At 38.7% G+C, this 25,995-nt stretch overlaps 1 protein-coding gene across 1 annotated transcript in view; it reads right to left on the bottom strand.

Moving 5' to 3' along the window:
* HK3 (hexokinase 3) overlaps positions 1-24,646 on the bottom strand; it is a 43,564-nt gene extending 18,918 nt beyond the window's left edge. The window contains exons 1-2 of the mRNA XM_058167847.1: positions 24,547-24,646; positions 22,407-23,309 (exon numbers count right to left, since the gene is read on the bottom strand). Coding sequence (XP_058023830.1) covers positions 22,407-23,309; positions 24,547-24,646 — 1,003 coding nt within the window. The remainder of the gene's footprint in view (positions 1-22,406; positions 23,310-24,546) is intronic.
* Positions 24,647-25,995: the final 1,349 nt, after the last annotated feature.

The raw sequence follows: 25,995 nt of genomic DNA, 5'->3' as shown, positions 1-25,995 counted from the left end.
GTTCTTGAATCCTATTCAACCTGACTTGGTTGTGCTACCAGTGAGAGGATTAAAGCTTGGTCTGAACAGTTGTGAATGCCTTGTGGGAGGATGAAACATCAGTGTCCCTGAAGAGGGCATTGGGTAACCTATTCTAAGAAGCTAACCTGAACCAAGCTATATTAGACAACTATGGTTCGGTCTTAATCTGCCCTTTTACGGATGATATGAAGAAAGTGGCCATTGTAAGAGGAGGGAACGGCCTTGAGGGACAGGAAGAAGAATTGCTATACCAAGAAAACAGCCAAATAAAAGTGTCCTGACTCTTGCCCAAGAATGTAACATGAATAACAGTTTCAGACAAGTTCTCCCTGATTCTTATGAAGTGGGGGAAGCACATTCAGACTTGCAGGATATAGCTTTGCAGTAAAAATAGTACCGACCTACATGATATTGAAAGCATAAATTGATCTGTTCAGAAGGACTAACATTAATCTTGCAAGTCTCCTACTTTCCAGAGAGACTGCTGGAGATAGCAGGACATACTGTCAAACATCTCATTGTAGCTTTGCTGCAAAACCAGCAGCGAATGAATTTACAAATAAACAATTTACAAAATACCATGATGCAGCTAACACAACAGTTGGGACAGAATTTGCCTCAATCTGCAGTACAGCAGCCTGCAGCACATGCAATGAGGCTTCTTAGGAAATTTGGGACATCAAGACTAATTCCTGACATTTACACTGCAATGTGAACTGTTTATGGAGGGCAGACCAAGGGAGTTTCCTACACATCATACCAGAGTGAATTTTGTGCCAAGCTGACTAAAACAAGGAGTGGCTAAAGGACCATATCTACCATTGACAGCAACAATCCAGTTACCAGATTGCCAGTATATTTTATTTTATTTATTTGCTTTTATTATTTTATGAATACTTGACCACAATTTATACAAGGCATGACAAGTTTGAATATACAGGGATGTTGTTTGGCTTGATTAATTGTAGAACTATCTTCTTTAGCTGCAGAAATGAAATATTTTTGGACACTTTAGATAAGTACAGAATGGTGTATTTAGATAACATGTTGGTTACTCTAAGAATCCTCCCTTGCATGAGATGCACTTCAGAAATGTCTCTAAAAACCACTGTGGAAATAAGTGCTTTGCCAAATTGGAGTAGAATCCCTTTGACCTTCCTTAATTAGACGATTTGGGGTACAGGATCTCTATTGAAGGCATACAAATGGATACTGTAAATATACAATCTTTTTTATCATTGGCACACTTGCACACCTTGCTCCACTAATGTAAAAGTTGTGTAACATTTTTCCGAGCTTTGCTACTTTATATTGAAAGTTCATACCCAATTTTGCTGACCATATAAAACCACTGTCTCAGCCCAAAAAAGTTAATAGATTCTTATGGTCTACTCCAGAGTAAAAGCACTTCGAAAGTTAAAAGAACTCTTTGATTCTCGGCCACTACTCAAACATCCAAACTCCACCCATTTTAATATAGACCAAAGCTTAAATTTGCCGGTAAGAACAATTTTCCTCCACTCAGAGAAAGAAGGAAAAAAACAGATCTACTGCCAGATGCCTTTCATTCAAGATTGCTTCTCCCAGTAGAAAGCAACTATGACATTTCCATTTGGAGTTTTTTGTAATGAAAATTGCTTTCCAATAATGGAGGTATTTCCTGAAAGAGGCTGCCAATACCATTGAACAAGCCATAAGAATTTAGCTATGTGGGAGGTACAATTCTTCACTATTCAACAAATCAGGTGAGAACACTTTATCTTCTGTTTTGATTTTTTTATTTCCAACATTCCAGGCTCACAAACAAGTTCCAGATCCCATCTCATGTAAGCCTGAGTACAATCTACAATGTATACCCAACTCCAAATAACATACTGCAACCAAGCAATTTGGAATCCCACCCAAAGTCAGATCCTATGAAAGACTGAGGAGCCAGGAGCCAGAGTGATTATTTCAGAACAGATTAGAGCATGGCAAGTTTATATCAGGGTTCAAATGGATTACCTCCAGGGACCCCAATAAGGCAATTTTTCACCTTTCATAATAGAGGAGAGGGCACTGTTGTACATTGTTGTTTATACATTTCCCTTCTTTAAGATAAGAACTCTAACTCTGTCATGGCAGGGGGGGGAGGGAGATTAGGACTTTCTGGTGGTCAAGGGAAAGGGATTACATTTCATCTTGTCATGTCTATTATAAAACAAAATCTGTTCCTGGAAAGCCGCCTGGCTTGCTGTAACTTCTAGAGGGAAATGGCCCTAGAACTCAATATTAGTGGATTTTATTATGATCTACCCCCAATACAGGGATACCAGCAGCTGTTAAGTAGTGGATTTATTCACAAAACCAGCCCATTTAATCTCTTGCAAGAGTCTCCCAACAGCCCAGGAAACAGCACAGCTCTTGTTTTGGATCTAAAATGTTTTTGGATGAAGAGTATTAGCCAATCATGACATTTTGGACCACAGCACACATTTACATCCATAGTTTGGGAGACGCTTTCCCACTTTTTAAATATTAAAATTAATTTGTCATTCTCATATAATCCAGATTGTAATGGTGATTTTGAAAAAGTTATTCAATTATTGTGGCAATATTTTAAAAGCTACATCTCCTAACAATAAAAGAATTGGCCTGAAATAATGCCTCCTGCAGAATTTGCCAACAGCAGTCCAATATATCCCTCGTAAGAATGTTCCTTTTTCAGGCAACATTCAGCTACCACATTCATGTGTTTCCCTCCAGTCCATACCTAATGTATCATTAGTTCCCTGTGCTCAGAGGCAAGTGGGCCAGTGGCCTTAAAGGAGCAGCTAGAGCTGGTAAAGACAGCATACAAATAGGCTGTACACAAGCAGAAGAGGAGTCAAAACTGCTGAAGAGGATTTGGTGTGGTTTTCTACAAAACCTTTGCCATTTGCCTGATCTTCAAAGAGACTTGACTCGAAGTTCATTAGTCCCTTCCCAGTGATTAAACAAATAAACCCAGTCTTCCATTTGCAATTGCAACATCAATGAAGATTCATCCTGTATTCTACAGATATAGGTATCTGCTTCTAAAAGAGGCACCCTCTTCCCTACACACAAGGACAAATCCACCTTTCCTCATGCTGGTAGATGGGGAAGAACAACATGAACTGGACAATATACTGGACTCTAGACATAAAGGAAAATGTTTAGGCTACCTGATTCAGTGGAAAAGCTATCAAAATTCAGGGAGATTATGAAAGGCAGCCTCAGATGTGCATGCTCCACAAATGGTGTACCATTTATTGATTAACAGCCAGAAAAACATCACCCACAAGAACTACTACTGTTACAAAAGACTGGGGCAACCCAAAATGAGCAAAAGTTTGACTCTATGGGTTGGAAGGGGCCACAGAGCTATGCCATGTCTGATAAGGTCCATAACTTGGAAACAACAATAAAGTCACAACAAACTATCATCGACTCCATTGAAGCAAGCTTAGAAAAAAGAATACTAGCATGTATTGAACCACGTTTCACAAATCTTGGGAAAAAAATTATAGCACAAAAAAATGAAAACTCAGATCAAAATCTTTTCCCAATCCAACAAACATTACCTAATCCACAATCTAAACCACAAATATCTGCCAACCAACCAAACAACGTAGCCATACTTGTAAAACATACTATCAAAAGAGAACAAAAATGTCAAAATGTCAAGGGCCGTGGTGGCTCAGGCTGTAAGATAGCCTGTTATTAAAAACACAGCTGCTTGCAATTACTGCAGGCTCGAGTCCCACCAGGCCCAAGGTTGACTCAGCCTTCCATCCTTTATAAGGTAGGTAAAATGAGGACCCAGATTGTTGGGGGGGCAATAAGTTGACTTTGTAAATATACAAATAGAATGAGACTATTGCCTTACACACTGTAAACCGCCCTGAGTCTTCGGAGAAGGGCGGGATATAAATGTAAATTTAAAAAAAATGCTATATTATTTGGATTAGATAACAACAGTGAACCAGATATCACTAAGGTTCGTAACATCATTAAAAATTATAATTCACCCACCATCTCCACTGATGAAATAATTGAAGTCTCCAGAGATGGACCAGAATACAAAAACAGTGATGGCTCAATGGCGCCTAGATTCTGTAGAGTCATCTGCATAAATGAGACCAGCAAACAAAAGTTCATTTATGCTATAAACTCAATTGCCAGAACCAACCCCAGCCACAGCAAACTTAGATCACGACCTGATCTATCATTTCTGCAATGGATCCATTCCCGCGAACTCCGCACAGAACTCAAACGACAGCAAGACGAAGGCAAATCCAACCTTTACATTGACTATCGTGCTGACTGCATAAAAAGAAAAACTTACAATCAAGTACCCACCATCCAACCCCCCATCACCCAAAACATCGAACCATCCGTTGTACAGAACTTTCAACTAGCCATCATCCAAAACTAGGTATGCACGCCCCTTATTTCCTCTACACCAACCACTGCAGAATTTAAATGCAAACTGATAAATGCAAGAAGCATTGTAAACAAAACGCCTGAATTTCTCCTCTTGTTAAATACTGGTACATTTGACATTATATTTGTATGCAAAACATGGCTGAACTCATCCCTCCCTGACTCCATCATTTCAGACAGAGAGTATCATGTCTTCCGGTCCGATCGTGAAATCCGCAGAGGAGGTGGAGTGGCTATCTTTTACAAAAAGTCACTGAATCTAAAAAATATTCAAGTTGCACATAAATTCGCTCTACCAGAAACTATTGTCTGTGAACTGTCCCTTAACATCACACTTCGCTTCTTGTTATGCTACAGAGTCCCCGACTACGACATCGCACATGCGAACATGTTAACCACACTACTAACATGGGCTGCCTCTTGCCCGTATCCTCTCATCTTCCTGGGTGACCTCAACCTACCTCTTATTAATTGGATAACAAACAAATGTACAACTGAACCTATCCATACTACCCTGTACAATGCTGTTACAAATCTAGGTCTTGTAACTAACAATACAAGACTCAACAACTGCCTTGACCTCATCTTCTGCAACAACACAAACTCAATTTATGGACTACAAATAAAAGAACCATTTTCCAACAGTGACCATAGCACGATAGACTTCTTCTCATTATACGCCCTTACAATAATCTCCATAATAATGGTATACCAAACTACAATTTCAAAAAAGCCAACTATGATCTTATAGACACCGACCTCTCATCTCTTGACTGGAAAATTCTATTCTCTAACTGTATCACTTCTGAAGACCACTATAGTGTTTTCCTACTTGAAGTCAATAGAGACATTAAACTATACGTACCACAAACCACCACCAAAACCAGGAAAAACAAATTACCCATATCAATAAAAAAGCTCCAATCCAAAAAAAAAAATCCCTCTGGCGAAAAAACAAAACTGGCTATGTAGCCAACTTTAAAAACTGCTACAAAAATATATGCAACCAAATAAAGATTAAATGCACCAATTATCACATCAAACAAGAAGACCTTCTGCGCACAAAATCAAATCGTGCTTTCTATAATTTTGTAAACAACAAACTTAAAGACTCGAGATCCATCCCACCCCTAAAAAGATCTAACGGTAAAGAATGTAATGATGAAACAGTTAAAGCTAACCTCTTTAACACATTCTTCAGCTCAGTCTTTGTTAACAGTAATGGCTCATACCCAACATTCCCCAGTCATACCAACAATAATTACAACAATCTAACACAAATAGATTTTTTAGAAGATAATGCTGAAAAGGCCCTTCACAAACTGAAACCATCTCTATCTATTGGACCTGATGGTCTATGTGCATACTTCTTAAAAAAGCTCTCCACTGTTATAGCAGAACGCCTAAGCATAATCTTTGAAAAGTCTTTCAGGACCAGCTCCCTTCCCAAACTATGGTCACTAGTCACGGTCATCCCTGTCTTTAAAAAAGGAGACCTCAGCCTAGTTGAAAATTTCTTTATGCTGCGTCACCTGCAAAGTAATGGAATCAATCATCAACCAATCCATCACCCTCCACCTAGAAACAAACAACCTACTCTCTAATAAAAAATTTGGTTTCAGAAAAAAATTTATCCTGTAATTTACAACTTCTTCACTGCAAAAACATATGGACTACAAATCTTGATCAGGGCAAAGCAATAGATACAATTTATATAGACTTCTGTAAAGCTTTTGACTCAGTAGTACATGACAAACTTCTTCTAAAACTAAAAACCTACGGCATCTCCGGACCCCTCCATAATTGGATAACACCGTTCCTGTCAAACAGACAACTAGTGGTCAAAATAGGCAGTGCCTTATCAAATCCTGCTCCTATCTATAGCAGTGTCCCCCAAGGCAGTGTTCTAGGACCAACACTCTTCATATTATACATTAACAACCTCTGTGACCATATTATAAGTAATTGTGTTCTCTTCGCTGATGATGGTAAACTATTTAACACTACCAACAATATGGCTACCCTTCAAAAAGACCTTGACCTTGCTACTTGATCTGCCATCAACATATTAAACTGACCTCTTAATATATTTATTGATTCTTTTATTTTACTATTTCCTGGGCTATTTATCAATAATTGTTCTTTCTTTTTAATTTCCTCTTCCAATTCCTTTTTCTTTTTCTGCAATTTATTTTTGTATTTAATATTCATTTGTATAAGATTTCCTCTCATATAGGCCTTGCTAGTATCCCAAATCACCTCTATAGATGTTTCTTTTTTCATATTCATAATAAAAAATTCTTTCATTTGCTTTTTACATTAATTTACATTTTGTTCTTATTTAAACAAATTCTCATTCAACCTCCATGATCTCCTAGCCTCCTTTTCCCGATCAAATTCAATCCAAACCGGACTATGATCAGATAGAGTTCTTGAACAAATCTTAGTCTTCTTCACTCTAGAATACAAATCATTAGTAATCAAAATAAAATCAATCCTCGAAAATGATTGGTGCCTGTCAGAAAAGAAGGTAAAATCCCTCTTTTCTGTATTACGTTCTCTCCAAATATCTCTTAATTCCAAGTCCTCCATCATTTCAAAAAAAGCCTTTGGTAATTTTGCCCGGCTTGATATCTTCCTTAAACTTTTTTTGTCTTTCTGAGTATCCAACACACCATTCCAGTCACCCATTAATATATATGATTTATAATCCCAAAATACTATTCTTTTATGTAAAAACTTGAAAAAAAATTCTTGTTGTTGATTCGGAGCATAAACTCCTATTAATAATGTCTTCTTTCCCTCCAACAAAAGTTCGATAGCAATATATCTTCCTTGCTTATCCACCTCAATTAATTTTGCCGATATATCCTTCTTTATATATATAACTAAACCATTTTTTTTTTCCAAAGAGGAGGCAACAAAATGTACTCCCAGTTTTGAATTTATCAAATATTTCTGGTCTAAAGATCTAATATGTGTTTCTTGTAAACAGGTAATGTCATTTTTAAATTGTTTCAAATAGTGAAATACTTTCCTTCTCTTCTGTGGTGAATTCAAACCATTAACATTCCAAGATAATAGTTTAATTGCCATTATCGGCCAAAGGAAACTTTTGGAACACTAGCCGGAGATCACATTTTGCTTTAGGCCTTGCTCCTCCCACTGTTTCCGTTGTGGTAGTTGCCAGTTGTTGTTGTGCCTTCATCTCTTGTTCCTTGCGTTTAGCAGCAGCTCTTGTCAGCCTTTGTTCTTTTGAGTCTGAACCCGTCGTAGGTATTTCCAACACTTGTAATAAATCTTCTTCCATCACAATCTGTTCTTGTACCTGCTTCACTTCTCTTTCCTTCACTTCAGCCTCCTTCTTCTAGCTTCCAATGGAGGAAGACTTCAACTTTTAATACCTCAACATAAAATTCTCTTGCTTTTCCAACTGTATTGAGACGATGTACTTTCCTGCATAATATACTATTATACCAGTTGGAATATCCCATCTATATTCAATCTGACGTTTTTAAGTTCATTCACCAGGAAGGCAAATTCCTTCCTAGCCCTTAACATTTTGGTGGAATTTCCTTTAATATTAAAATATCTTGACCAGCAATCTGAATCTTCTCCCCTTATATGAGGCTTGCAAAATCTGATTTCTCACTGTTCTATTTGTAAAATAAATAACAACATCCCTTGGCAACTTTTTTGCCTTGCTATCCAAGAATTCACGATATATTTTATCAATTTGATAAGCCACATCTGCTGGACGAGCTGCTAATATCTCAGCAAATACTTCAGAAAAATTTCCTTAAATTCTCTTCTTTATTCTCTTTTAAACCACGGATTCTTAGAGCAAATTCCATATTTCTATATTGTATCAAAACTATTTCATCATCTGTTTTTTCCATTTTACTTTGAAATTCAGCCATTTTATTTTCTAATTTTGAATTATGTTGCTTAATTTCTTCAACTTCCTCTTCTAATAAAATCACATTTGTTGCCAAACTTTGTACTGCAATTACAAATCCTTCCTTAACTTCTTTATTTCCCACTTGAATTTCTAATATCTGCTCTTTCATTTCAGACATCTCATCAGTTATTACTTTAAATTTTTCTTGCATAAAGTCTTTTAAATTCTCTTGTACCGCCTCTAAATTCAATGTTCTAGTCTCTGCTGTATGAGCTGGAGAGGCACCAGCTGATGAAATTCCAGAGCCCTTTGTTACAGTAGACTTTAATTGTTTGGCTGCCATCTTCTATAAAATTATTTATTTATTTCCAACTTAATATTCACTTTAAATCTTCTTAACCTCTGAGAAACACAGTCTTTTAAAGCAATATTTAAAAAGAAAATCTCCCCTAGATTCTAGGCAGCAAAGAGTTAAAGAGTTGAAGTAGCAAATAACATGCAATTTACCAGCACCAGACTGCAGGCTAAAAGTATCACTTTCACTTTCCACTCGTTAACTTGTTAACAATTCGCCTCCATTTTCTTGCTGTTTTCAAGCTTGTTACAAAATAACGGGGAATTGACTTGGCTACTTGCATAAAGTTCTCCCACTTTCGTTCTGTCCGGTATAATCCTTTATTGTCCAAAATAAATCTCGGTGTTTGGTCATGGTGATTGGTTCCGCCAAAGCAGAAAAATCCTCGGATCTGGAGCACTTCGGTTACTGGAGGGAACTTAACCCTTCAAACCCCTTTTTTCTCAGGGGCTTTAGGGAAATTCAACCTTTGCCCTCAGCTCACCATCTCTTCTTCTCCCGAAGAGAGGGTTTTTCAAACCGCTGGGCAGCAGATTTAAGCTGTCCTAGCGATTCCACATAATCCAGAGGTTGGTGATCGTAAAGATCACCGGCATCACCTACGGTGCCAAACAGGCTGGTAGGCGGGAGGTATCATCTCGTTTGTTCATGCTGTGTGGGCATTTTTCAGAATAATCAGAGAAGCCATCGAGATAGAAAAACGCCCACACAGTATGAACGAACGAGATGATACCTCCCGCCTACCAGCCATTTGGAAACCCGCCCTTATTGACAAACGAGTCCTTAACACGAGGAATGACACCAGACCCACACTCACGAGGTCCACACAGGATGTCACCACCACACATCCACCCAGAAAGCAGACCCAAACCCACACTGATCAGGAAGCACGACCAAGGACCAGAAGCCAGACCGCAGCTGCAACATTAGCCATTTCAAACCCCTCCAATCCATACATGCAGCAGACTGACACCCACTACGAAGAGGTAGCACGACCACGAACACGAAGCCAAACAGCAGCAGTGCAGCTCACCAGCTCAAATCCCCCTGCAACTCAGACTAATCTGAGCACAACCAAGCCGCCACCCAAACAGGACACACCTCCAGCCAATCAGAGCACAAAAAATCCCCCATCCAATCAGAGCACAGCCAAGCTCCCACCCAATCAGTTCAAACCCCCACTAGCAGTTAAAAAGGAAGAAACAGCTGCAATCACACATTGCTCCCAGAAGCACGAAGCTGAAGTCTGAAGATGACGAATGAGACTTCGTCGAAACGTCGCCAAGACACTTCCAATTTTACGTGGGAGAAAACCCAAATAACCAAAGACCTACACACATATATATATATATATTTGTTTTCTGAGGTTTTCGCGGGTGTTTGTATGTAGCTGAAGCCTGAAGATGACGAATGAGACTTCGTCGAAACGTCGCCAAGACACTTCCAATTTTACGCGGGAGAAAACCCGAATAACCAAAGATCTACATATATATATATATATATATATATATATATATATATATATATATATATATATATATATATATATATATAAATAAATATATATATATATTTGTTTTCTGAGGTTTTCATGATGAAATTCCAGAGCCCTTTGTTACAGTAGGCTTTAATTGTTTGGCTTCCATCTTCTATAAAATTATTTATTTATTTCCAACTTAATATTCACTTTAAATCTTCTTAACCTCTGAGAAACACAGTCTTTTAAAGCAATATTTAAAAAGAAAATCTCCCCTAGATTCTAGGCAGCAAAGAGTTAAAGAGTTGAAGTAGCAAATAACATGCAATTTACCAGCACCAGACTGCAGGCTAAAAGTATCACTTTCACTTTCCACTCGTTAACTTGTTAACAATTCGCCTCCATTTTCTTGCTGTTTTCAAGCTTGTTACAAAATAACGGGAATTGACTTGGCTACTTGCATAAAGTCTTTAAATTCTCTTGCTTTTCCAACTGTATTGAGACGATGTACTTTCCTGCATAATATACTATTATACCAGTTGGAATATCCCATCTATATTCAATCTGACGTTTTTAAGTTCATTCACCAGGAAGGCAAATTCCTTCCTAGCCCTTAACATTTTGGTGGAATTTCCTTTAATATTAAAATATCTTGACCAGCAATCTGAATCTTCTCCCTTATATGAGGCTTGCAAAATCTGATTTCTCACTGTTCTATTTGTAAAATAAATAACAACATCCCTTGGCAACTTTTTTGCCTTGCTATCCAAGAATTCACACGATATATTTTATCAATTTGATAAGCCACATCTGCTGGACGAGCTGCTAATATCTCAGCAAATACTTCAGAAAAATTTCCTTAAATTCTCTTGTACCGCCTCTAAGTTCAATGTTCTAGTCTCTGCTGTATGAGCTGGAGAGGCACCAGCTGATGAAATTCCAGAGCCCTTTGTTACAGTAGACTTTAATTGTTTGGCTGCCATCTTCTATAAAATTATTTATTTATTTCCAACTTAATATTCACTTTAAATCTTCTTAACCTCTGAGAAACACAGTCTTTTAAAGCAATATTTAAAAAGAAAATCTCCCCTAGATTCTAGGCAGCAAAGAGTTAAAGAGTTGAAGTAGCAAATAACATGCAATTTACCAGCACCAGAATGCACGCTAAAAGTATCACTTTCGCTTTCCACTCGTTAACTTGTTAACAATTCGCCTCCATTTTCTTGCTGTTTTCAAGCTTGTTACAAAATAACGGGGAATTGACTTGGCTACTTGCATAAAGTCTTTAAATTCTCTTGTACCGCCTCTAAGTTCAATGTTCTAGTCTCTGCTGTATGAGCTGGAGAGGCACCAGCTGATGAAATTCCAGAGCCCTTTGTTACAGTAGACTTTAATTGTTTGGCTGCCATCTTCTATAAAATTATTTATTTATTTCCAACTTAATATTCACTTTAAATCTTCTTAACCTCTGAGAAACACAGTCTTTTAAAGCAATATTTAAAAAGAAAATCTCCCCTAGATTCTAGGCAGCAAAGAGTTAAAGAGTTGAAGTAGCAAATAACATGCAATTTACCAGCACCAGAATGCACGCTAAAAGTATCACTTTCGCTTTCCACTCGTTAACTTGTTAACAATTCGCCTCCATTTTCTTGCTGTTTTCAAGCTTGTTACAAAATAACGGGGAATTGACTTGGCTACTTGCATAAAGTCTTTAAATTCTCTTCTTTATTTCCCACTTGAATTTCTAATATCTGCTCTTTCATTTCAGACATCTCATCAGTTATTACTTTAAATTTTTCTTGCATAAAGTCTTTAAATTCTCTTCTTTATTTCCCACTTGAATTTCTAATATCTGCTCTTTCATTTCAGACATCTCATCAGTTATTACTTTAAATTTTTCTTGCATAAAGTCTTTAAATTCTCTTCTTTATTTCTCACTTGAATTTCTAATATCTGCTCTTTCATTTCAGACATCTCATCAGTTATTACTTTAAATTTTTCTTGCATAAAGTCTTTTAAATTCTCTTGTACCGCCTCTAAGTTCAATGTTCTAGTCTCTGCTGTATGAGCTGGAGAGGCACCAGCTGATGAAATTCCAGAGCCCTTTGTTACAGTAGACTTTAATTGTTTGGCTGCCATCTTCTATAAAATTATTTATTTATTTCCAACTTAATATTCACTTTAAATCTTCTTAACCTCTGAGAAACACAGTCTTTTAAAGCAGTATTTAAAAATCTCCCTAGATTCTAGGCAGCAAAGAGTTAAAGAGTTAAAGAGTTAAAGAGTTGAAGTAGCAAATAACATGCAATTTACCAGCACCAGAATGCACGCTAAAAGTATCACTTTCGCTTTCCACTCGTTAACTTGTTAACAATTCGCCTCCATTTTCTTGCTGTTTTCAAGCTTGTTACAAAATAACGGGGAATTGACTTGGCTACTTGCATAAAGTCTTTAAATTCTCTTCTTTATTTCCCACTTGAATTTCTAATATCTGCTCTTTCATTTCAGACATCTCATCAGTTATTACTTTAAATTTTTCTTGCATAAAGTCTTTAAATTCTCTTCTTTATTTCCCACTTGAATTTCTAATATCTGCTCTTTCATTTCAGACATCTCATCAGTTATTACTTTAAATTTTTCTTGCATAAAGTCTTTAAATTCTCTTCTTTATTTCCCACTTGAATTTCTAATATCTGCTCTTTCATTTCAGACATCTCATCAGTTATTACTTTAAATTTTTCTTGCATAAAGTCTTTAAATTCTCTTCTTTATTTCCCACTTGAATTTCTAATATCTGCTCTTTCATTTCAGACATCTCATCAGTTATTACTTTAAATTTTTCTTGCATAAAGTCTTTAAATTCTCTTCTTTATTTCCCACTTGAATTTCTAATATCTGCTCTTTCATTTCAGACATCTCATCAGTTATTACTTTAAATTTTTCTTGCATAAAGTCTTTAAATTCTCTTCTTTATTTCCCACTTGAATTTCTAATATCTGCTCTTTCATTTCAGACATCTCATCAGTTATTACTTTAAATTTTTCTTGCATAAAGTCTTTAAATTCTCTTCTTTATTTCCCACTTGAATTTCTAATATCTGCTCTTTCATTTCAGACATCTCATCAGTTATTACTTTAAATTTTTTCCTGAAACCAAATTGTTTATTGGAGAGTAGGTTGTTTGCTTCTAAGTGTGAGGTAATGGATTGGTTGATGATTGATTCCATGACTTTGCAGGTGACGCAGCATAGAGAGATTGGTCTGTAATTTTCGACTAAGCTGGGGTCTCCTTTTGAAGATAGGGATGACTGTGGCCAGTGACCAATTTTACACGGAGAAAACCCGAACAACCAAAGATCTATATATATATATATATAAAACACCACAGACAGAATCAGCAAGATCCTCCACAAACCTAACATCAAGACAGCATTCTGCACAAACCAAAAAATATCCACCATCCTAAGAAACCCCAAAGACAAAATTGAGTTAGAAAATCAAGGAGTATATGAAATCCCATGCACCGCCTGCCCCACCACATACATTGGACAAACGTGTCCCTAACACGAGGAATGACACCAGACCCACACTCACGAGGTCCACACAGGATGTCACCACCACACATCCACCCAGAAAGCAGACTCAAACCCACACTGATCAGGAAGCACGACCAGGACCAGAAGCCAGACCGCAGCTGCAACATTAGCCACTTCAAACCCCTCCAATCCATACATGCAGCAGACTGACACCCACTACGAAGATGTAGCACGACCACGAACACGAAGCCAAACAGCAGCAGTGCAGCTCACCAGCTCAAATCCCCCTGCAAGTCAGGCTAATCTGAGCACAACCAAGCCCCCACCAACACAGGACACACCTCCAGCCAATCAGAGCACAGCCAAGCTCCCACTCAATCAGTTCAAACCCCTCCAATCCATACATGCAGCAGACTGACACCCACTACGAAGATGTAGCACGACCACGAACACGAAGCCAAACAGCAGCAGTGCAGCTCACCAGCTCAAATCCCCCTGCAGCACAGATTAGACTGAGCACAACCAAGCCCCCACCAACACAGGACACACCCCCAGCCAATCAGAGCACAGAAAACCCCAGCCAATCAGAGCACAGAAAACCCAAACAACCAAAGATCTACATATATATATATATATATATATATATATGTTTTCTGAGGTTTTCACGGGTGTTTGTATGTAGCTGAACCCTGAAGATGACGAATGAGACTTCGTAAACGCCGCCAAGACACTTCCAATTTTACACGGAGAAAACCCGAACAACCAAAGATCTATATATATATATTTTATGAGGTTTTCACGGGTGTTTGTATGTAGCTGAAGCCTGAAGATGATGAATGAGACTTCGTAAACGCCGCCAAGACACTTCCAATTTTACACGGAGAAAACCCGAACAACCAAAGACCTATATATATATATGTTTTCTGAGGTTTTCACGGGTGTTTGTATGTAGCTGAACCCTGAAGATGACGAATGAGACTTCGTCAAACGCCGCCAAGACACTTCCAATTTTACACGGAGAAAACCCGAACAACCAAAGACCTATATATATATATATATATATATATATATATATATATATATGTTTTCTGAGGTTTTCGCGGGTGTTTGTATGTAGCTGAACCCTGAAGATGACGAATGAGACTTCGTCGAAACGTCGCCAAGACACTTCCAATTTTATGCGGGAGAAAACCCGAATAACCAAAGATCTACATATATATATATATGTTTTCTGAGGTTTTCACGGGTGTTTGTATGTAGCTGAACCCTGAAGATGACGAATGAGACTTTAAATTTTTCTTGCATAAAGTCTTTAAATTCTCTTCTTTATTTCCCACTTGAATTTCTAATATCTGCTCTTTCATTTCAGACATCTCATCAGTTATTACTTTAAATTTTTCTTGCATAAAGTCTTTAAATTTATTGTTAACAAAATTATAAAAGGCACCACAGACAGAATCAGCAAGATCCTCCACAAACATAACATCAAGACAGCATTCTGCACAAACCAAAAAATATCCACCATCCTAAGAAACCCCAAAGACAAAATTGAGTTAGAAAATCAAGGAGTATATGAAATCCCATGCACCGCCTGCCCCACCACATACATTGGACAAACCAACAGAAGAATAAGTGCACGCATTGAAGAACACAAGAACTCATTCAAAAGAGGAACCAACTTCTTCTCTGGTCCAACACTTTAAAGTCACAGGACACGATATTGACTTTAAAAAGACCAGAACTATCGCCAAAACTGAACACTTTAACAACAGAATAATCAGAGAAGCCATCGAGATAGAAAAACGCCCACACAGCATGAACAAACGAGATGATACCTCCTACCAGCCATTTGGAAACCTGCCCTTATTGACAAACGTGTCCCTAACACGAGGAATGACACCAGACCCACACTCACGAGGTCCACACAGGATGTCACCACCACACATCCACCCAGAAAGCACACCCAAACCCACACTGATCAGGAAGCACGACCAAGGACCAGAAGCCAGACCGCAGCTGCAACATTAGCCACTTCAAACCCCTCCAATCCATACATGCAGCAGACTGACACCCACTACGAAGATGTAGCACGACCACGAACACGAAGCCAAACAGCAGCAGTGCAGCTCACCAGCTCAAATCCCCCTGCAGCACAGATTAGACTGAGCACAACCAAGCCCCCACCAACACAGGACACACCCCCAGCCAATCAGAGCACAGAAAAACCCCCAGCCAATCAGAGCACAGCCAAGCTCCCACCCAATCAGTTCAAACCCCCACTAGCAGTTAAAAGGAAGAAATAGCTGCGATCACACATTGCTCCCAGAAGCATGAAGCTGAAGCCTGAAGATGACGAATGAGACTTCGTCGAAACGTCGCCAAGACACTTCCAATTTTACACGGGAGAAAACCCGAACAACCAAAGACCTATATATATATATATATATATATATATATATATATGGAAGAAGAAAAGAAAAACAATAGGACAGGAACGGTAGGCACGTTTGTGCGCTTATGCACGCCCCTTATGGTCCTCTTAGGAATGGGGCGTTCTTTGACAGGAAGGACATTACAATAGATGATTCTATGAGTTAAACCTAGGTCTTGTCGAAGGCGACGGAGTTCCAAGTTTTCCAAGCCCAGGATTTCAAGTCTAGTGTGATAAGGTATTTTGTTGTTTACAGAGGAATGGAGAACTCTTCTTGTAAAATATTTCTGGACACGTTCAATTGTATTGATGTCAGAGATATGGTGAGGGTTCCAAACAGGTGAGCTGTATTCTAGAATTGGTCTAGCAAATGTTTTATATGCTCTGGTTAGTAGTGTAGTGTTTTTGGAAAAGAAGCTACGCAAGATTAGGTTTACAACTCTTGGAGCCTTTTTTGCTATGTATTTGCAGTGGGCTTTGGCACTTAGATCATTTGACATGAAAACTCCAAGGTCTTTAACGGGATGGGGGTCATCTGTGAGGTAATGTCCATCAAGCGAGTACTTAGTGTTTGGGTTCTTTTTTCCTATATGTAAGACTGAGCATTTGCTGGTTGAGATTTGGAGTTGCCAAGTTTTAGACCAAGCGGTTAGATGATCAAAGTCTTTTTGAATGATAGATGTATTATCAGTGGTGTTAAATAGTTTGACATCGTCAGCAAAGAGAACACAATTACTTGAGATATGGTCACAAAGATCATTAATGTATAGTATGAAGAGTGTTGGTCCAAGGACGCTGCCTTGAGGAATGCCACTCTTGACACGAACAGGATTTGATAGAGCATTGCCAATTTTGACCACTTGTTGTCTATTAGACAGAAAAGCAGATATCCATTTGTGAAGGGGTCCTGAAATGCTGTAGGATTTTAGTTTTAGGAGAAGTTTATCAGGTACTACTGAGTCAAAAGCTTTGCAGAAGTCTATATAGATTGCATCTATTGTTTTGCCTTGATCGAGATTTGTAGTCCATATGTTTTTACAGTGGAGAAGTTGTAAGTTGCATGATAATTTTTTCCTGAAACCAAATTGTTTATTGGAGAGTAGGTTGTTTGCTTCTAAGTGTGAGGTAATGGATTGGTTGATGATTGATTCCATGACTTTGCAGGTGACGCAGCATAGAGAGATTGGTCTGTAATTTTCGACTAAGCTGGGGTCTCCTTTTTTGAAGATAGGGATGACTGTGGCCAGTGACCAAAGTTTGGGAAGGGAACTGGTAGTGAAAGCTTTATCAAAGATTATGCTTAGGGGTTCTGCTATATTAGTGGAAAGTTTTTTTAAGAAGTAGGCACATAGTCCATCGGGTCCAATAGATAGCGATGGTTTTATGTTATGAAGAGCTTTTCCAACATTTTCTTCTGTGAAGTCTATATGAGTTAAGTCATCATGTTCATTGCTGGTACGTTTGTGGAATGTCGGATATGTGTCATCGCTGTTAACAAAAACTGAGCCAAAGAATATGTTGAAGAGGTTGGCTTTAACTGTTTCGTCATTGCATTCTTTGTTGTTAGAATCTTTTAGTGATGGGATGGATTTTGTGTCTTTAAGTTTATTGTTAACAAAATTATAAAAGGCACGATTGGAATTTGTGTGCAGAAGGTCCTCTTCTTGTTTGGTGTGGTAATTTGTGCATTCAGTTTTTATTTGGTTGCATATATTTCTGTAGCGGTTTTTGAAATTTGCTACAAAGCCTTTTTTGTTTCTTTTCCAGAGGGATTTTTTTTTTGATTGAAGCTTTTTTATTGATATGGGTAGTTTGTTTTTCCTGATCATGGTTGTCATTTGTGGTACATATAGTTTAATGACTCTATTGATTTCAAGTAGGAAAACTCTATAGTGGTCTTCAGCAGTTATGCAGTTTGCAAACAGATTTTGCCAGTCCAGAAATGAAAGATCGTTGTTTATAAGGTCGTAGTTGGCTTTTTTGAAGTTGTAGATGAGGATACTATTGTTATGACGATTTGAGTATGGACGTATATTGAGACAAAAATCAATTGTGCAGTGGTCACTGTTGGAAAAAGGTTCTTTAATTTGTAGTCCATAAATTGAGTTTGGGTTGTTGCAGAAGATGAGATCAAGGCAGTTGTTGAGTCTTGTATTGTTAGTTACAAGTTGTTCAAGACCTAGGTTTGTAACAGCGTTGTATAGTGTAGTATGGATTGGATCAGTTGTACATTCATTAGTTATCCAGTTAATGAGAGGTAGATTTAGGTCGCCCAGGAAGATGAGAGGGTATGGGCAAAAGGTAGCCCATGTTAGCAGTGAGGTTAGCATATTTGCATGGTTAATGTCATAGTCAGGGGCTCTGTAGCATAGTAAGAATCGAAGAGTGGTGTTAAGGGATAGGTCGCATACAATAGTTTCAGGGAGAGAAAGTTTGTGTGAAACTTGAATATTTTTTAGATTCAGTGACTTTTTGTAAAAGATAGCCACTCCACCACCTCTTCGGATTTCACGATCTGATCGATGAACTTGATATTCTTTGTTTGAGATAATGGAGTCAGGAAGGATGAGTTCAGCCATGTTTCACAAACAAAAATGATATCGAATGTACTACTGTTTAACAAGAGGATAAATTCAGGTAATTTGTTAACAATGCTTCTCGCATTTATCAATTTGCATTTGAGATCTGTAGTAATTGGTGTTGAAGAGATAAGGGGCGTCCATACCTAGTTTTGGATGTTGGTAGGTTGGGGGTTGTGTACAACAGGTGGTTGTATAGATGGTTGGATGGGTGGATGGATGTTTTGGGAGGTGAGTGTTTGGATGTTGGGTACTTGATTGTTTATTGAGATGTTTGGTTGAGTGGTTGGTTGGTTGGTTGGTTGGATGGTAGTTTGGCTGGTTGGTTGGATGGCTGTTTGGATGGCTGGTTGGGTGAATTGTTGGGTGGCTGTTTGGATGGCTGGATGGATGGTTGTTTGGATGGCTGTTTGGATGGCTGATTGGATGGCTGGCTGAATGGCTGTTTGAATGGCTGGTTGGGTGGTTGGCTGGATGGATGGTAGGGTGATGGGTACTTGATTGAATGTTGGGATGGCTGGTTGATTGTTATGGGTGATGGGGGGTTTGGGGGTGATTTTTTGATTGTAGGTCTTATTTTTTATGCAGTCAGCCCGATAATCAATGTATAGGTTGGATTCACTGTTGTCTTGTCTTCGTTTAAGTTCTGTGCGAAGTTCAAGAGAACGTATCCGTTGTAGAAAAGATAGATTGGGACGTGATCTAAGTTTACTGTAGGCAGGGTTGGTTTTAGCAATTGAGTTTATTGTATAAATGAATTTACGTTTGCTGTCCTCATTTATACATGTGACTCTACAAAATCTTGGTGCTGTTGATCCATCACTGTTTTTATATTCTGGTCCATCTCTGGAGACAGAAATTATTTCATTTCGGGAGATGGTTGATGAGATATAATTTCCAATGATGTTGTGAATCTTATTAATATCAGGTTCGTTGGTGTTTTCTAGTCCAAATAATATTGCATTATTTATTTTTTGTCCTCTCTCCATGGCATCTCTGATTAGTTGGTTAGTAGTTATTTGTTGCTTAGGTTGTGTTGTATTTATTTGTTGTCTAGGTTGAGTTGTAGGTTGTGTATTATGTAATGATAGATGAGTTGGGAGATTTGGATCATTTGAGTTTTCATTTTTTAGTGTTGAAATTTGTTTTATCAAGTTTGTGAAACTTTGTTCGATAACTGTTAGAATTTTTTTCCCTAAGTTTTATTCAATATCTTGTATTCTTTTTTCTAGGTTTTGTTCAATAGCTAGTAATCTTTTATCTAAGTTTTGTTCAATAGTTATTAATCTTGTTTCTAAGATTTTATCAGCGTTGGATTTTCTGGCTGGCATAATGATATTTTGAGTTTTTATGTAATTGGTAATGAAGTAGTATCTTTCTTATTTCTTTGTTTTATTACACACTCTTTCTAATTTTAGTAATGAGGAAGTATTTCTGCAATTTTTCTTGATTTTTTTTTTCCTTTAACTTTCTATGTCTCCAATTTGTATTTTGTATTTCTTTACTGTTGATGACTGCATCCTTCTAGGCAGGATTTGAAAACCGGGAGCTCTTTTCTTTAGTCCAACAGTTCTTTCCTATATAGGTGGTTTTAGTCATAATATATGGGGAAGAAGAATTAAGCCTCCAGGTATTCCAGTATGGGTGCCTCAGGGCTCAACCTTCTTTGCTATCCATCTTACTTAATATCTACATGAAGCTGTTAGGGTCTAACATCCAACAGATTGTGTTAGGTGTCATCAATATGGAAATGATACCCAGTTACACATATTTACTCCTAGCTACCTGGGAAATACAATGAAATTCTTGACTTGATGCCTGAAATTTGAAAGAGGCATGTATGAGATTCAGAGTTAGCAAAACAGGCAGCTGTTGCCCAAATTTTCTGTTGTGAAACATTTGTTAAGTGAGTTTTGCCGCATTTTACAGCCTTTCTTGCCACAGTTGTTAAGTGAATCACTGCAGTTGATAAGTTAGTGACCCAGTTGTTAAATAAATCTGGCTTCCCTATTGACTTTGCCTGTGTGAAGGTCTCAAAAGGTGCTCTCATGCAACGGTCATAAATATGCACCAGTTGTCAAGCATCTGAATTTTGATCACATGATCATGGGGATGCTGCAAAGGTCTTAACTGAAAAACGGTCATAAGTCACTTTTTTCAGTGCCATTGTAACTTTGAATGGTCACTAAACAAACTGTTGTAAGTTGAGGACTACCTGTATACCAGTTGCAAATGTTCCTGCAATAGAAGGTACTGGCTATAGTCAACCACCTCCTTATCACCTCGTGGCTGGACTACCTGTAGTATGTTCTACATGAATCATTTTTGATGACCACCATAAATCGCAACTTATGAAAGTACAACCCACATTTAGCTGAGACAACCTGGTATTATTATATAATACCCATATTGCAGGAATTTCATCACTTGCCCATTTGTTTCTGGATACAATTTAGACAAATGACAACAAATAAATAAAGCCTTGGAATCTAATCTTACCATAGTGCTTCACACATTGAAGAGGTTCGAGTGCAGAGTCTGCTTTTGTGATACTCTTATGCATTTTCAGTGTGAAGTCATTAAGAAACTGCTTCTCTACAGTACTGGAGAGCTATCCTCAACAAGATTTACGTGGAGGTGGCAGAATTTTACCAAACTGTACTCTGCATAACTGTACTACATTAATGAAACCTCTGCCTATTATGGACAAACCCAAGAACCCAGAGCACAGACCAAAACCTTTATCCTCACCCTAGGAATTGTTGCCTCAGCCCAGCTGCTCATGAGTAAACATCACTAACTGCAGTTGAAGTGCAGGTTAGCAGATCTAGGCGTTCCGGGACCATCATTTTTGATCTTTTTATTTTTATGTGAATTTGGAACAGGGGCATTATATTATTATGTTGACTTTGTAATCTGCTTACAGCCTTAGAGAATAAGTGGTATGCAGACTCAACAAACAAAGACTAGATTAAAAAAAATAATTTCATAGTCATAATTTATATTCTCCCCACAATTCCAAGCAAGGAAAAATACTGTTTGGGGAAAGGAATTATGTGCATGTTTCCACTTATTGTGGATACAACTTTAGATGTTAGAATTCCAGCAAGAACATGGAGGCAAACATTGCCTCTTACCTATACTTCAGGCTCATTTATTCATTAGACTGGTATCTCACTAATTTCTATGCAACTCAAGGCAATGTGTACAATACTCCTACTCCTATATCTCCACAACAATCCAGTAAAGTGGATTGATCTGAGAGAAACGGATTGTTCCTCAGCTGGCTTCCATCCTTAAAGCAGAATAAAAGCTCATGGTATGGAACTTTTTCCAGGGCCTTAATCATACCAATTCAATAATTGCCTTCCCAGTAGTGATGAATATTATCTGGTAGGATGTTGGGAGCAAATTATGAGAAGGCTATACCACTGTGCAATTTTACATATAGGGATATGTGCAAAACAATAGGTAGTAATGCAACATTCAAACTCATTCCTTGTGACATCTCATGTGAGAACACCTTACATCTGTATCATTTTTAATTTTCAATTATATATGTGTGTATATATGTGTGTGGGTGTGTTTCAGTGGACACCGTATTGATGATCTTGCATTAGGATGGAAATCCATAATCTATGAAATTGCAAAGCATGCTTACCACTACCATCTGGCAAAGCCGAAACGTACGTTGGCAACATAGGTAAGTAACTGGTTACTTTGTCCTTCTGTTTGAGGCCGTTTTCCAAGGCTGCCCCCATTAAGTTCTTCACTTTTTTGAGCTGTTCCACGGTTACATAAAAGGGCAGTATACGTTTCTGGATGTGTTCAGGGATAGAGGAAATTTTAGGCGAAGGTCGATGGGGTATTAACCTATGAGCAGGCCTGGCTTCTGAGACGGCTGGTAAGGCTGTTTTGGTAACGGACATAAAGGAGGTAGTTACACTTCCTCTGTCCTTAAGCATTTGCTCATCTCTGGAGAAGCGTGGCAAGCCGGAATGCATTAATGAAAAAGAAAGAAGGGATGAGGTGGTGGCAGTAGAATCCTGATGGGGAAAAAGGAAAGAGTCTTTCTCGGTCCGGTCAAGCTGATTTATCTCAGAGGCATCAGACCCCGACTTGCTAAAAGTAAAGAAGGTGTTAGAGTCCTGGGAGGCATTTAACATCAGGGAGATCCTGTGTGAGCTCTCGGGAACTGGCCTTGAACCTGAGGTACTTTTCAGGAAAAAGGAAACCTTAGAGCCCCTGGCAGAGGTAGGGCTTCCTGGCCCAGCAGAACCACCGCTGGCCCGCTCAGACTTGGGACTTAAGCCCTGCTCAGCCATGGCAAGAGCCCCCTGGCCCTCCGAGTCACCAATACGTGCAAGAGGAGAGGAGAGGAGAGGAGAGAAGCGCAGGCAGCCAAAGGAAGCCTCAGAGGGCAAAGAAGAGAAACTGAAGGCTAGCAGGTCAAACTGAGCGTCGGGCGCTGAAGAAGGCACCGGGTGCAAGGGGAGGAGGAAAAGGTGATTAAAGAGGGGGGCGCCAGCTAGCTGTTGGGGGTGAAGTCCGGGAGGAGAGGGGGCTGAGGTAAGGGGGAAAAGGAAGAGAGAAGGAGAGAGGAAAGAAAGAAGGAAGGAGTCCCGGACGAGGGAGAAGGAGGTGGGCGGGGGAAGGGCGGGGAGGAGAATCCCTGGAAGGCAGTTGGAAACGGGCTGCCGGCAGAGAAGAGCCGGAGGGAGGGGTGGGGAGCGTAGAACGGGGACCACAGAGTTACGCGCAGGTTAGAGGGGTCGTCGCTTTCTCTGGAAGGGCCTTGCTTGACCTCGCGTGAGTCGTTTCCCCTCCCCCCCCAACCGTGGGTGTGTGCGGGTTGCAACGCTCTGCCCAGGATTTCCATCCAGTTGACCCCCACCCCCACCCCAACTCAACATTGGGAGAGACTGGTAACAGATCGCCCCTCCCTGCTTTCCGTTAGGAATGTTGTCGGTTTCTACTTTTGTTTAATCTCACTTCTAGCCCGCCAAGTGATTCAGGCTGGCTTCATAAAGTGAAAAACAGAAGGGGAAAAAAAACCCTCCCTATATAATAGATTAAAACATACACACACATACTTACCCGAAGGGAAGAATTTAAAAACGAAAAACACCCTTTCACATTACCCCCATGCTTCAGGAGTCTGCCAGCCAGTTTATCCGAAAGCCCGGTGGGGTGGGGGTGGGGGGGAGAAGAACAATGTTTCAGGCTTCCTTGAAAGAGGTTAAAGTGGATTATTCTTAAAATGGGCATCTGAGACCAAGATAACTGGCCATAGAAATCACCATCTTTCTCTTAAGCTAAAATGCATAACCAGGACAAAATGCATCTTTGCTAATGGAGGATTTACTGTGGGTAAAATTGAAATGGTTTTGTTCGTTGAAAAACAAGATTAGCTTTGGTAAAGCAAATTCTGGAGTGAATGCAGTCCACGAACTCGGTTTGCAAGGAAAAGGGGAGTTGCTGCTTTGAAAATGTTTCCCAGGAGAACTACAGTGGAGTTCATTCAGAATAGCTCTGTAGAGCTAGAGAAAAGATTTACAACTATCCTTGTAATGTAATCTAATGTTTATAATCTCTGCTGCACATTTGGGAGAGGGGAGGGCTGAGGAGTGAATCTGAAGAAGCATGCAACAACCTTGTAGTGTTGGCTAGCACTGTTGCTTAGAAAATACATTGCAGGAATCTCATATTGTAGTTTATTTTTTTAATGTTTAGTGTATGCTGTTTTTCTCCCCAGATGAAGAAATTCTCCCTGCTCCTAATTTTTCACCACCACCACAAACCTGTGAGAAGGTTGGCTTGAGAGCCGAAGTCACTCAGTAAGCTTTTACGGTTAAAGGTGGTCTTGGCCCCGAGCAGGTTCGAAACCATCACCATCACCATTACACTTCACTGCCTAAGAGGTTTCCTGAAAAGAAAGTCTTGGAAAGGTAAGCTACTTTTAATATTGCATGCCAGAGCTAGAACTGAATTTGCCATGACCAAAATATCCCATTGAAATCATTCTTCACGTTAAAAAAAAGCAGTAAATCTTATACCTGGCCCAGAACTACTATCTGCTGTGAATTGGAAATATGTGCTCCATTGATTTGCATTTAGATGGATTGTGGATTTAAAACTTCAAAAACTTTTTAAAAAATCCTGTGATGTAAAATGTGAGTTGGAAATAACAAAGCATAGCATAGCATCTATAGAAGCTACGCATGGCGTATCACTTCGGTCAAGGTTTGCTTGGTAATGTGCCCTTTATCCAGAAGTAAGACAAATATAACCTGGAATGATACAGAAATACTACTGGGATTTTGGTGAACAATCTCTTTGGTTAACATTTTGGTCAATGGGTGACTTGTGACTGGCTAATGGCAACCATTTTGCACTGATCACTGTATTCAAGAAAAGTTTTTTCTTAAGGGTATTCTACTGGAATTTCATTGGGAATGAAACTGGAATTGAATGTCTAGGTATAGTATATAGAAAAAAACAAGAGACTGGTCTAAAGTTAGTATACGCCTTGCATGACCACCTGGGGTCAATCCTTGGTACTTCTAACCTTGTTTGGAGAACTCCATTCATTTTTGGATATAGATAAGAGACTGATCTAAAGTTAGCGCATGCCATGCATGACTACTAAACTAATTGTCTGATTTGTTATAAAATAAACTTTTTATAATTCCAGTGTTTTGTTTTGTTTTTTGTTTTTTTTTGTTTACATTTATACCCCGCCCTTCTCCGAAGACTCAGGGCGGCTTACAATGTATAGGGCAATAGTCTCATTCTATTTGTATATATTTACAAAGTCAACTTATTGCCCCCCCAACAATCTGGGTCCTCATTTTACCTACCTTATAAAGGATGGAAGGCTGAGTCAACCTTGGGCCGGGCTCGAACCTGCAGTAATTGCAGGCTTTGTGTTCTTAATAACAGGCCTTACCAGGCAGAGCTAAACCGGCCCAATACACCAATAGTTCTACATACAGGTGTCCAGTTTGACAGGAACCATCAGTAGGATTCATGGATTGGTAGATATTGTTGGGGGAGACTAGAATGGAAAATATATCCATTCATATCTTACTATTGGGATTTTTGTAAAACTATGAGAACTATTTTAGTGTCTAGTACTGCTCTTAATAAAATATCTAAGAAGTCCACAAGTCTTTTTTTTTTTAATTAAGGTATTTTTTTTAACATAGTGAATGCTATTAAATATCTGTGTGCAGCTCTTGCACACAGTA

The sequence above is a fragment of the Ahaetulla prasina genome, chromosome 2, assembly GCF_028640845.1.
Source record: "Ahaetulla prasina isolate Xishuangbanna chromosome 2, ASM2864084v1, whole genome shotgun sequence".
Taxonomy (NCBI): Eukaryota; Metazoa; Chordata; class Lepidosauria; order Squamata; family Colubridae; genus Ahaetulla; species Ahaetulla prasina.
This window is presented reverse-complemented; position numbering and strand designations above follow the sequence as displayed.